Source organism: Hippoglossus stenolepis, chromosome 16, assembly GCF_022539355.2.
Source record: "Hippoglossus stenolepis isolate QCI-W04-F060 chromosome 16, HSTE1.2, whole genome shotgun sequence".
Classification (NCBI taxonomy): domain Eukaryota; kingdom Metazoa; phylum Chordata; class Actinopteri; order Pleuronectiformes; family Pleuronectidae; genus Hippoglossus; species Hippoglossus stenolepis.
In genome coordinates this window covers 209,810-222,982 of record NC_061498.1, presented here as the reverse complement: position 1 = coordinate 222,982, position 13,173 = coordinate 209,810, and the positions used below count along the sequence as shown (strand labels likewise).

Below are 13,173 nucleotides of genomic sequence, written 5' to 3'. Positions count from 1 at the left end.
GGAGCATCTGTGATGATCAGCTGATCCTCCACCTGAGGACTCACCTGATCTGTGGAGGCTTGTTGTTGCCCTGTGTGATTTTGTATGGGAGGTTGTTTGTGCCACAGAGGCTCAGTTATTGGGTTGTTCAGTCGTTCATCGTCTGTGTGGAACAGTTTGCTAACGTTAGCTTAACTTAGCTGGACAGCAGAGAAACAAAAACTGTGTGAAGACTAAAATTTATTTGGTTTGTTTTTTAAAAGAATTGATGCGTATCTAAAAACAGACGTGATGGTGATTGGCTCTTTCATCTTTGTTTATTGTTACCTGAAGGTTTGGACGTGGATATTACGTCACAGGATAACACAGCTGTGCTTTGGACGTTAACTTGTCCTCTAACTCTTTATCATCTGGTCGAAACGTCCCATCAGCCTCATTATGTTGACGTCCAAAACTAAGATGCTAAAGATGCTAATAGATCAAAGCACTTGTCTTTACAGCAGAGTAGAAAGGTACAAAACACATTTATGTTGATACATGTTTACATTTTACACTTTTGTAAATTGTTTTATTTTTTATGACCAAACACTTACAGCTCGTTGAAAAACTACAAATGTAATTTTCCTGCAGTTGTAAGCAATAAATGTTTCCATATGTTAGTGTCCGGTATCAAACTCTGCTGAAGCTTGAATTTACTTTTTCATTTCTTTAATCACACAAATATTAAATATGGTTTTCTGGCACTATTGACTCTCCATACATGCAAACACTTCCCCCTCCAGTCCTCGCCCTGCTGTACTACTGCCTGTTTGCAGTTTTGGTTAAATCAGTTCCCGTGTCCCACACTCCCCCGGCGTTCAGGGAGGCAGCGGAACGGGCAAAGACGCTGGTGGAGAAAATCCTCAGAGACCTCCCCGCCGTGCACGCCGCCGCCATCAACACAGAGGTGATCAACACTTCTGATTGGCTGGCTCAGCTCCACTCCTGCTCTTCTTTTGTCAGTAACCTTTTCCTGTCCTCCTCAGGGTTTGACCCTGGACCCCTCGCCTCAGACCCCAAACCTGCAGTTGATGGTGACCTCACTGGGCATCCCCGCCGCCCCCATCCTCAAACCACTGTCTGAACGCTTCACAAAGGTCAGTCTGAAGAGGTTCTTCAGGTTCTCATGGAGAACAGGTTCTGGAAGTGGTCTTCCACTATTACAGGGTTTCTTTAGTCTATGGTTCTTTCGATCAGTCACATTTCATTTGTCTCATATTCCCAGTTTGTCTCTGTGATACCATTTGATGTCACGTCATGTGTGGTTGTGTCGCCCCCTGCAGGACATGTGTGTGAGTCGTATGTCAGTGGGCTGTCTGTTGTACCAGGGGCTGCTGGGAGTTTTGTCTGACAGGCTAAGCGGACTGACGAACCTGCGAGCCGACCTCAGAGACCTGCTGACCCACATCAACAAGGTAACATACACCTGATGACATCATTACTGCGGACCGCAGCGATTGGCTGCTCATGCGTCTTTCTGTGTTTCAGATGAAGGAGGCAGCTCAGCTCAGCGCCGAGAGTCCGGAACAGAACCAGAGTCTGGATCTGGCCTCTCGTCTCAATGGTAACTACGAGGTGCAGGTGGCGGTCCATGTGACGCTGACACAGCTTCGTTCGTTCTGTCACGACCTGATCCGCAGTCTGAGAGCCATCGCCACCTACAGACGCAGAGCTGCAGGTGCACCCTAAGCCCTGCCCACCGGTGGGATTGGAATAAAGATAAAGATATTAAAGACCCGTTGGTTTCTGAACAGTGAATCTGAGGCTCAGTGGGTGTTTCACCCGGCGCCATCTTGCTGGTGTCTGACTCATCCCAGTTCCTAGCTCATCCAAAAAGGGTCAAAGAGATGGAGCACAAGTGGAGCTGAGGTGGGCTGAATGAAGACTGAAAGCTGACTTGACTTCGAACCTGCGTCTTCGAACCTGCGTCTCCGAACCTGCGTCTCCGAACCTGCGTCTCCGAACCTGCGTCTTCGAACCTGCGTCTCCGAACCTGCGTCCTGATGCTTTGTTTTCTTTAACCACTCAGAGTTTCTGCAGCGTTTTCAGAAGTTGACAGGAATCGCTCTTGTGATTTATCTGCAGATCAATTCTTTATTGATAATTATTTATTAACAATTCTGATTGTGTGTCATGGGACACATGACACTCGGAGCTTCTCTTCCCAGCTTCTCCTTCCTCTTCTCCATCCTTATCACATCAAAGAAATTAATATCTCATCAATACATGTTACTGACTTGACTTCTTCCTCGGAGTCCCTTTGCCTTATCGTCCACAGATCCACATCATGGATTAGGATCTGTGGATCGCGTATCAGAGATCGTAATGGTGGATCCAGTATGGCGGATTCTGCATCGTGCTGGCTGATCGTGATAATAAAGGCGGATCCTGTATCGTGTTGGCATCAGATAATGGTGGTGGACCACGACCGAGGTGGCAGCTGATGATGGATCCTAATGGCGGCAGTGGACAATGACTGTGGACTATAGTGGCACCCGATCTTGATGGTGGATCCTGATCTTGCTGGCTGCTGACCACGGACTATGATTGCAGCAGGACTGCTCGATATATAATATTTCTCCTCAGACACTCGACCATTAATGACATTAATCCACCAATTCACTGACCTTCAGTTATGCTTCAAAATGTTTATTCTAGTCAATGCTGCTAAAACCTTTATCTTGATGTTCTCCTTTACACGTGACATCTGTTCACTTGTGTCCGTCCTGGGAGACGGATCCTCACGTGTCTCTGAGGTTTCTACCTTCTTTACCTGTTAAAGGTTTTAGTAGTTTGACTCTTGTTGAGGGTTAAGAACAGAGGACGTCTCACCTTGTTAAAGACTATGAGACAAACTGGGATTTGTGAATATGGGCTATACTAATAAGATTTGATATATTGATTGATTGATCAGATAAGCAGTTACTGAATTAAGATTTTATTTATTACTGATATTTATTGATTATTCATGGTGTATTATTTATTTACGGCCATTATTTTGGTGGAGCCGTTTGTCGACCTGTGGCCTTTGACCTCGTCTGAGGCCGCAGCACAAACAAGTGTATTGATTTAATACATGACTCAGCAGAGAGCGAGAGAATGGCTGAGTCAGTACAGGAAGTGAAATGAGGTTCTTTGAAACTGAACGTCTCTGCTAAACTAAACTGATTTATTGACTTTATTTATCTCTATTTATTTTTTATGCATGTACAAATATTTTATTGTCGTTTCTTACTCAGGTTGTTAAAACCTGGTCAGGAGTCGATGGTCATGTGATGTTGCTGATAATAAAAACTCTCCTCCACCCTCACACAAGGCTGTGCACTACTCTCTCACATCCATAAACCACACAAGTGAGGATCTCAACCCGGTGATTCCACTAACAACACCAACCTGGGAGCTGCTGGTGGAGGCTCCACCATCCAGAGCATTCTGGCTCACTGCCTCTTGGTGGTACTCCGGCTGCTCTGGAAGACCGGCCGGCTCCTGTTTCCTCTGCAGAGCCAATAACATCATAAAGGCCTCTTCACATAGACTCAGGAACAGCTCCAGGTCCATTAGCACAGTGAACTCACACAATCACTGTACAGCAGCTGCACTTCTCCCACACTCGACTACATCCTGAACAATATCGACCCTGTGAAGCTACATGTGCTGCTATTTTAGGATTGTGCAGTATTCCAGCCTAAGTGCAATAACCACCATCACTCTGGTGAGGGGACACCCACGCCTTTGCACTCTAGCATATATCTTCGTGTTTTATATATATAACATTATTTATTGTATTTTCTATCACTAAATAGGACCTGTGTATTTGTTTACTTGTCATATACGACCTGTTTCATGATAAAATCAAATAATTGAAAACAGTGTGTGATGATGTTTTTACACCAAACGCCCTAAACACATCGCGGGATCATTTGTGTTTATTTCGGGTCAATTGCACGTAACGTGAATTTTCTTGAACTTCCTGTTCTCCCCAGTAGAGAAGTTCTGGCTGATCCAGATGCTGTGGTGAACGTGTTGTGGAATCACCAGAGAAGCGTTGATGTGTGTTGGTCCCTAAGTTCACGCAGAGGTTCACAGTCGGGGACGGTCAGCGGCTCAGGAGCTTTGTCTCGATGTTGTTCCAACACTGAGGCCGAGCAGGGACCGGTCCGATCATCCTCTGGTCGGTGCCCGAGGATTAAACTCTATTGGGTTTTCGATAGGTCAACATCTACAGAATAAATTCACCTGTAATTTACCCAATAGAAACACAAGTCTCCCAAAATACAAGAGACCTTGTGTATTCATACATGCCCAACCCCAACCCCATCCAAGGAGGACAGAGTAAGAAAGTAAAATTGAAATACATATATACATATATATACATATATATAAACATACATCATTCTGGGATCACAGGGAGATCCAATCTCCCAACATGAGAAAAGAAGGGGGCCCACATTGTATAAAACTTGTTCATAGACCCTTTGAGTGTGAGCCAGATTTTTTCCTATTTTATGCAATTCAAAAACATCTTTAATCCAAATAGCATGAGGGGGGTACAGAAGATTTCCATCTAAATAGAATTAACCATCTCGCTAACAAAGTGACAAAAGCAATTACATCCTTATTCATTTTGGTCAATTGTAACGTGGGTGAAGGAGCTGATTGGAAATTTGATGCCCGAGTTCAAATATTTCAACTCGAGCACCAAAGCCTCTCGATGCAAAGTCTTTTCTCGAAGCGTCTTTGGTTTGACTTTGTATGGAATCTCCAGTGTTCAGAATGTATAACCTCTGTTCCTGTTAATGTGGACCACACACTGTAAATAAAGATGGACGACATGACAGTTCACAAAGGTGAAGCCAGATCCTCATGATTGCTCCCTGGTGGCTGGATGCAGTATAGGCCCTTAACCCTCCTCCTCCATGTTAGCAGATGGGACATGGACAAAACAAAAATATCAAAGTAGACGTTAAATAAATGTTTGTAAAGATGGTTTCTGATTAGTTTGGTTTAGTTATTTGATGATATAAAAACAGGCTGAGATGTAATGATTGACAGCTGAGACTGACTCAGGATTGGTCGAGAGCGTGTGTGGGCAGGGCCTCGATACCACGATCTCTACTGCACAGACTCTGACTGACGTCATCACCACAAGATGACAGAGTGTATCTGAGATATTTTTGTCTCTATATACAGTCGCTGATGCTAACGTTAGCTGTGTAGTAAAAGTAAGTCTTTGTTAACTTCGCCACAAAACATCAGCTGATCAGTTTCTTTTCTGCTTCATTAAAGAGAAACAAATAAACAAAACAAGTTTCTCAAAGATGATTTTATTTGAAGGTCAGAGGTGAGTCAGTGTCTCCCTCTGGTGGCAATGTTCAGTTCCTGCGCTGCTCCTGTTCTTTCCTGCGTTGTTTTGCTTTTTGTTTCTCCAGTTTGTCCAGAACTTTTCTCTCCTTCTCCGCTGCAGCGTGAATTTCTTTAATGCGACGCTTCAGAGTGCAGCGATCAGACGAGCTGAGCACGCCCAGACCCTGCAGAGGTCAGAGGTCAGAGTTACTGACAGACTTAATGGGATAGATCACCGAAAAATGAAAATTCACTCATTATCTATCTGGGGGTTGGATTCTTGCAGCAGAATCCAACACAACTGAAGTAACTGGTGACTGATTCTTCAGACGTAATAAAACAACAGAAAAAAACATAACATGCCTCCATGCTGCTCCTGTTTCTGCAGCCAAAAGCTCTTTTCACCAAACTAGAATTCAATCCTCATTTTCTAACCCCAAAAAACTCTTCTCCATCTTTTCCAACCTCCTTGACCCCCCCAGTCCCCCCCCCCTTCTACCAAGCCACTTTGTCAACTACTTCACAAAAAAGATAGATGACCTACGCTCCTCATTTTCTAATCCTCCTTCTATAACATTTCCATCATCTTCATCTTCATCATCTTCTCTTTCCTCTTTCACCCCCGTCTCCCAATCAAGTTCTTACCTTGGTAACCTCCGCCCCCCCGACCACCTGCCCCCTTGACCCCATCTCACATTCTCCAGTCTATCGCTCCTGACCTTCTTCCTTTTCTCACCCATCTTATCAACACTTCCCTGTCAACTGGCTGTTTCCCTAACTCTCTGAAGGAGGCAAGAGTAAACCCTCTCCTGAAGAAACCCCCCCTCGGCCCGTCTGAAGTAAACCACTACAGACCTGTCTCTCTTCTTCCCTTTGTTTCCACAGCTCTGAGCGGCGATCTTTAATCAACTCTCCTCCCATCTCCACCATAACAACCTTCTTGACCCTCACCAGTCTGGTTTCAAGGCCACTCGACTGAGACTGTCCTCCTTGCTGTCTCTGAGCAGCTTCACACTGCTAGAGCCGCCTCTCTCTCCTCTGTCCTCATCCTTCTAGACCTCTCTGCTGCATTTGACACAGTGAACCACCAGATCCTTATTCCCCCCCCCCTCAGGACCTGGGTGTCTCAGGCTCTGCTCTCTCCCTGCTCTCATCCTACCTCAACGACCACACTACCGGGTAACTTGGAGAGGATCTGTGTCTGAACCTTGTCCTCTCACTACTGGGGTCCCTCAAGGTTCCGTCCTGGGTCCCCTCCTCTTCTCTCTCGGCTCTGTCATTCACTCACATGGCTTTTCCTACCACAGCTACGCTGATGACACCCAACTAATCCTCTCTTTCTCTCAATCTGAAACACAGGCAGCAGCACGAATCTCTGTCTGACTGACATCTCTCAGTGGATGTCTGCACACCACCTGAAACTTAACCTTGACAAGACTGAACTACTTTTCCTTCCAGGGAAAGGCTCCTCCCTCCCACGACCTGACTATTACCTCTGACAACTTAGCCCCCCCCACCCAGACTGCTAGGAACCTGGGTGTGACACTCGACAGTCAACTCTCCCTCACTGCCAACATTACTGTAACAACACGTTCCTGTAGATACATGCTGCACAACATCAGGAGGATACGCCCCCTTCTCACTCAGAAGGCGGCGCAGGCTCTGGTGCAGGTTCTGGTGCAGGTTCTGGTCCAGGCTCTGGTCCAGGTTCTGGTGCAGGTTCTGGTCCAGGTTCTGGTCCAGGCTCTGGTCCAGGCTCTGGTCATCTCACACCTAGACTACTGCCCCCCCCTCCTGGCAGGTCTACCTGCTGCTGCCATCCGACCTCTGCAGCTCATCCAGGAAGCAGCAGCTCCACTGGTCTTTAACCTGAGTTCACTCACACCACTCCGCTCCCTTCACTGGTTACCAGTAGCTGCCCTCATCCGTTTCAAAACTCTAGTACTTGGTACCGTGCTGCGAACGGATCGGGTCCAGTCTACATCCAGGACATGGTCAAACGTTACAGCCCGTCCACTCCGCTCTGCATCGACCAATCAGCTGCTCCCTCACTGTGAGGGACAGCTGTCACTCAACAACATCAGGACAGTTTCCTGTCCTGGCTCCTAAACGGTGGAACCAGCTCCACATGGACATCAGGACAGAAAGTCCTCACATCTTCCTCCAGACTGAAGACACTTCTCTTCAGACCACACCTCGGTTAATAAAAAAATAAAATAATATAAAATGTTTATTTGCACTTATTGTAAGTCACCTTGGATAAAAGTGTCAGCTCAATGAAATGTCATCAAGTGTCCACAAGCCCCGAGATTCAAATTCAACTCAAAACGAGGTCATTTACACCAAGTTTTAAACCTAAATGTCTGTGATGTCTTCCTATGAGGTGCGTTCACAGAACCTCGGACACACCATCGTGTGGCTACGTCTGCTAGCTTAGCCACTTCCGGTGGACATTTAGGCTTAAAACTTGGTGTAAATTACGTCGTTTCGAGTCGAATTTGAATGTTGGGGCTTGTGAACACTTGATGACACCACAGGAGCAGATATGGAGGCATGTTATGTTTTTTCTGTTGTTTTATCCCATCTGAAGAATCAGTCACCAGTTGCTTCAGTTGTAGATTCTGCTCTAACGCTGTTTAGAGCAGAATCTACCCCCTGAAAAGTGTTTTGTGGGCTCAAACACTTTACCCCCCCTCCATCATAGTGGGGAGGAGATAATGAGTGAACTTTCATTTTTCAGTGAACTATCCCTTTAACTGAACTGGACTGAAGATAAATCATGATCCTTTAAAATACACTGTTCACACAATATTCATTAACTACACTTTATCTAAAATAGTTTTAGAAGAGTCAAACCACTTCGGGATTTGAACCCACAACCTCTTGCCATCACCTTCAGCCTGCTGCCGTCCATCTGCAGCAGCTGCTGTCCGTCCACGTTTCTCGCATTGAATTCTGGGACATATTTCTCCATGTTGAGTCTTTGGAGCCATTGACAAACCTGCTGAGTCGTCCACGACAACGCGACACATGATGACTCATCACCAGGCTGGGGGATGTTAATGACTGACAGGTGTCGGCTCTGACTGATGACATCATCACAGTAGAATTGTGTGTGTGTGTATTACTGTGTGTGTATGTGTTGCAGTGTTTGTGTATATTACTGTGTGTGTGTTACTGTGTTTATTACTGTGTGTGTGTGTGTGTGTGTGTGTTACTGTGTGTATTACTGTGTGTGTTACCTTGTGTGTATGTGTTACCTCATCAGAGAACAGGGTGTGGTACGGATGAGAGGATCTGGAGGAGTCGACAGGGGGGGGGGAGGAGTGAGGAGGAGAAAACTCCTCACTGAGCACGGACTCCTGCACACACACACACAGTAACACACACACACACACACACACACAAACAGTAACAAACAGTAACACACACAGTAATGCACACAGTAACACACACAGTAACAGCTAACACTCACACAAACACAGTAACACACAGTGACACAGACACACACAGGAAGTGAGTGTACCTGAGAGTGAGCCCTTCGGGGCGTTGGGGGGCTCAGCGGGGGTATTTTGGGGGGTGGAGTCACAGACCCTCGTCCTTCAGTGAACCAGGACAATGGAACGAAGGAACGAGACGGACTCTGATCCCTGAGGACGAGGACGTCATGAGGACACTCATCAACATGAAGATTTTATAATGTGACACTCACCTGACTGACAGTCTGTTGGATTGTTCTGTCCTCACTCTGACGTACGAACGTCTCAGAGTCACCCTGACACACACACACAGACACACACATTAATACCATATCATCATCTTTCACCAGTGTGTAACCATGTGATCCAACAGCCAATCACTGATGCTCATTCTGACACACTGTCTGCATGTGTGTGTGTGTGTGATTGTGTGTGATTGTGTGTCTTACCCCAAGTCCAAGAACCGTCTCTTGGTTTTCTTGTCAAAGACACGAGTCGGGCTGCCGGGGTCAGAAGGACTGGTGTCTGTATCAGATACCAACACTGTCTCACACACACACACACACACACACACACACACACACACACACACACACACACACACACACACACACACACACACACAGGAGTGTGTTTAAAGTGTGACAACACTGACTCAGAAACCATGACACCAGGTGTGTACAGGTGTGTGTACCTTCACTGTCCGGCCTTCTGTTCCTCCTCATGTAGACAGGTGAACTTTTGGAGGAGGGGCAGGATTTGGAGGGCGAGGCGCTGGGCGGAGTCAGAGCCTCCTGGGACGTGGCATTGGTTAGCTGGTGGTACCGTCCCCGTGGGGGAGCAGCCAATGACGCGCCTCCGTCCTCTGGAGAGTGACGGACCTGAGAAGTCTAAGTGAAGCCACAGAGGTTTTCATTCGTTTTCATTAACATTTTCTCTCTGGGTGTGTAACCTGATCTCTGATTGGTCTCACCAGAGACGTGTCGAAAGAGAAGGCGGGGCTTCGAGCAGAAAGCAGCGAATCGGGAGGGGGGGAGGAGCCTCGCATGGCCAGGTGGAGAGGTGAGCAGGCAGAGTATAACTGACTGTCCTGAGAAAACACACACACACACAACGCAAACGTTTTCTAAAGTGACATCACTGATTTATTCTCTTGAAATAAACTTAATAAACATTTCAAATATTATATGTTTTATTGACTCTAAATGTTTTAATCATAAAATCTATTTTATTAAAGCTTGACGTCTTTACCAGGATGAAGTTATTTATGATATTTAATCCAATCTACTTAAGTGATGATTCACTGATTGGTTCATGTTTAACAAAGTAAAATAAAGTCTGTACCTTCCTGTCGAGGCTATCATCTCCCTCCGTCAAGCTCACGCTGTCACGGTGACAGGACCTCGAGGGGCGGTGCCTCCGGGCTTTAATGGACAGCTGGGCTCGGCCTTTCTGGATGTTGTTGTCCAGAAGCTCAGTCTCTGGGATCGCCTCGTTCAGGTCTGAAACACCGAAGGTCACATGACGACTGGCGGTTGCCTGGTTCTCATCAGTCACATGACTCGACTACCAGCGGTGAACACAAAGCGTCGCTAACACTTCCTGTCGGTAACAGTTCCACCTCGTCGTCGCTCAGAGAAAAGAAATCCCTGCTCTGACTCTTCACCTTCACTGTTCCTCCTTCAGAGGAGTTTCTGTTACTAAGCAACCAACTGCAGAGGAGACAATCTACTTCCTGTTTACATCACATGACCTGTGTAGGTGACCGGTCATGTGATGTGTTTTCAGGTGTGTTGGTTTTGTGTTAATCTTGAGTGAGTTTAAAGGTTGTAACAACGTGGCTTTTATTTGGAAATGAACAAGAAAAGAAGTGTGTGTTCACAGTGACTCACCGAACACGTTGTCGGTGTCGTCCAGGTCAGTGGACATGGCTCAGTCACTAAACAACATGGAGCGACAAAATTTAACATATGGAACAGAAACATTTCTGATGTGAATGTTTGAAAAACAGGCATCAGAAGACACAGGAGGGTCACGAAGGACAACATGTTTCCCTGCTCCATGAAACTGAGCAAACATTCTAGATAAGGTGATGAAACAATGTTGAGTGTTTGAGTCTCTGATTGTGTCAGTCAGTATAAATATGACATACAACAGCTCAGAATGTGTTTAGTTTAACTTTAGTTTTACACCATCATAGATCTTCCCTACAAGAAATCTGAATCAATATGAACTGTGATCCATAAGCAGAATAAGAATTAATCACAAATACAAACGATTCCCAACCACAGATACAACAGCTGTTCTCGGTCACTTCAATAATAAACCTCCATGAATCCAGTGATAAATCCCAATGATTCAGGTTCAAGACATCACTGAGTTCACTGCAAACAGGAAGTGATCATTCAGCTGCTTTAATTTGGAAAGATCAGGAGCTGATCACAGACACACACACTCACACAAGAACACACACACACACGCAAACACATGCACACACACACTCACTCACACACACGCTCACATACATGCACAAACACACTCAAACACACACTCACACACATATACACACACACACACACACACACAGGAAACTGCACCGTCAGAGTTTGAAGATGGAGGATGAAGATGAAACAGTGATGACAGAGGAGGGTAAACAAACAAACAGATCGACTCACCCTGTCTCTCTCTCTCTATCTGTCGGTCTCTGTCTCTCTGTCTCTGTCTCTCTCTCTGTCTGTCTCCCTGTCTCACTCTGTCTCTCTGTTTCTCTCTCTGTCTGTCTCTCACTCTGTCTCTCTGTTTCTCTCTCCGTCTCTCTCTCTATTTGTCTCTCTCTCTCTGTCTCTCTCTCTGTCTGTCTCTCACCCTGTCTCTCTGTTTCTCTCTCCCTGTCTCTCTCTGCTCGTCCGTCAGCTGCTGCAGATCCGGAGGATGGAAGAAGATTCAGCTGCTGCAGCATCCTTCGTCTGAGCGTTGGGGGGCTGGGTTGCAATAAAAGAGACAGGGTATGTCATATTTACAGATCGCACATATGTATTATTATATATTTCTATATACATATTTACATGTGTATAAACATATTTATAACATCCAGCGGATGGACCTGGGGAAGACTTTGTCTCAAAGCAACGCCTTACGTAAAAGTCACCATCACGACCTGAGACATCTCTTTTCTTCAATTTGAGCAGAAACTAAGTAGATTTACTCCATTACTATTTTCAGAGACAGGTATTTAAGTATTTCCATCTGATACGACTTTCTAAAAAACAAAACAATAGGCTTGTGCTAAACAAAGGGTCTGTTTGAGGACAAAAGGAGAATGCAATTTAGGAAGTCCTGGACAGTCCTGGATTACACTACAACCCCCATGCTAACCTGATGTCTCTGTCTGTATCATGGGGGGTATTATGATGGAGAGACTCCTGCAGTCATGAGTAAATGGTGGAATCATCAGACGGACCAATCACAGCTTGTTAGTCAATGGGGTTGTGTCTTCTCCTATTACCAATAATACTGGGGCTCCACAAGGGAGCGCTATCTCCCAAGGTTTATTTACTCTCCACACAAATGAATGCAGAAACCACACATCTGATCAAGTTACTATTAAGTTTGCTGAAAACACAGACATCCTGGGCTTCATTCAAGATGACGATGAAACTAACTACAGAGTTTGAACATCACGAAAACTAAAGAAGATATTTTTGACTGTAAGACTGGCAGCTGCACTCATTAACATATGATTATTGCTGGGGAAGCTACTGAAGTTGTAGAGGACTATAAATACTTAGGAACAATAATAATCTCTCTGTGGAGAGCAGTCCAGCCTTCTGCTTCACTGCCTGGGGTTTTTGGCACATTCTGAATTTCCAAATGGAAAAATAAATCTATCTATCGATCAATGATCAGTTCAACGATCAGGAGAAAAATCTTCATGAATACATTCAGTAAAGTTCTCTGAAGACGCAGTGTCACAGTACTGCTTCATTCAGCTCTCAGTGCACTCCCCCCGCCTCCTCCTCACCAGGTCACGCCCACCTCATCAGTCCAGCTCCGTCTCAGCCAATCAAGCCAGTATATAAGCCCCAGTCACTCATTGGCCTTTTCTCTTGGATTGATTTCTCTAACCCTAACCCTTGAATGCAGTTTGACTCAGCAGTTATTTCCTTTTATTTTAATGTATTTTGATATCGTCAGTATTTAAAAAAGAATTTATTCATATCATATTTTTATTTGTGATGTGTGAGATTTTTTTTCTACATTAATTACTTTTTATTTTTGCTGGAGCAAATTTATTGTTGCTTCATTCATCCAACACTATAAAGTTTGGATAACA

The 13,173-nt window shown here is 45.3% G+C and overlaps 2 protein-coding genes across 5 annotated transcripts; one reads left to right on the top strand and one right to left on the bottom strand.

Moving 5' to 3' along the window:
- The first annotated feature begins 739 nt into the window (after positions 1-739).
- Positions 740-2,198, top strand: LOC118123756. Its single transcript, XM_035181306.2, has 4 exons — positions 740-925; positions 1,005-1,115; positions 1,302-1,433; positions 1,507-2,198. Exons 1-4 carry the CDS (start codon positions 740-742, stop codon positions 1,705-1,707), a joined length of 630 nt encoding a protein of 209 aa, XP_035037197.1. The 3' UTR covers positions 1,708-2,198.
- Positions 2,199-5,326: 3,128 nt separating this feature from the next.
- Positions 5,327-11,751, bottom strand: samd14 (sterile alpha motif domain containing 14). Of its 4 annotated transcripts, none has more exons than XM_047343928.1 (11): positions 11,706-11,751; positions 10,733-10,779; positions 10,185-10,342; positions 9,814-9,930; positions 9,535-9,730; positions 9,290-9,383; positions 9,074-9,136; positions 8,888-9,011; positions 8,604-8,723; positions 8,255-8,410; positions 5,327-5,546 (listed from the first exon to the last, which is right to left on the bottom strand). In XM_047343928.1, the coding sequence occupies exons 2-11, from the start codon at positions 10,767-10,769 to the stop codon at positions 5,391-5,393; spliced, it is 1,221 nt and encodes a 406-aa protein (XP_047199884.1). In that variant the 5' UTR covers positions 10,770-10,779; positions 11,706-11,751; the 3' UTR covers positions 5,327-5,390. The 4 variants fall into 4 exon arrangements, with proteins under 4 accessions (XP_047199884.1, XP_035037195.1, XP_035037196.1 ...); XM_035181304.2 differs by lacking the exon at positions 11,706-11,751 and adding an exon at positions 11,516-11,573; XM_035181305.2 differs by lacking the exon at positions 11,706-11,751 and adding an exon at positions 11,516-11,573 and having other exon boundaries at positions 8,622-8,723.
- Between the last annotated feature and the right edge of the window lie 1,422 nt (positions 11,752-13,173).

Excerpts from the sequence above, each read along its gene's own strand:
- samd14 (XM_047343928.1), bottom strand. The coding sequence starts at position 10,769 with ATGTCCACTGACCTGGACGACACCGACAACGTGTTCG. Across the intron at positions 10,343-10,732 it reads CGACACCGACAACGTGTTCG|ACCTGAACGAGGCGATCCCA; the intron begins GTGAGTCACTGT and ends TCGGTGTTTCAG. Across the intron at positions 8,724-8,887 it reads CCCGAAGGGCTCACTCTCAG|GAGTCCGTGCTCAGTGAGGA; the intron begins GTACACTCACTT and ends GTGTGTGTGCAG.
- LOC118123756 (XM_035181306.2), top strand. The coding sequence starts at position 740 with ATGCAAACACTTCCCCCTCCAGTCCTCGCCCTGCTGTACTACTGCCTG. Across the intron at positions 926-1,004 it reads CCGCCGCCATCAACACAGAG|GGTTTGACCCTGGACCCCTC; the intron begins GTGATCAACACT and ends TGTCCTCCTCAG. Across the intron at positions 1,116-1,301 it reads TGTCTGAACGCTTCACAAAG|GACATGTGTGTGAGTCGTAT; the intron begins GTCAGTCTGAAG and ends CGCCCCCTGCAG.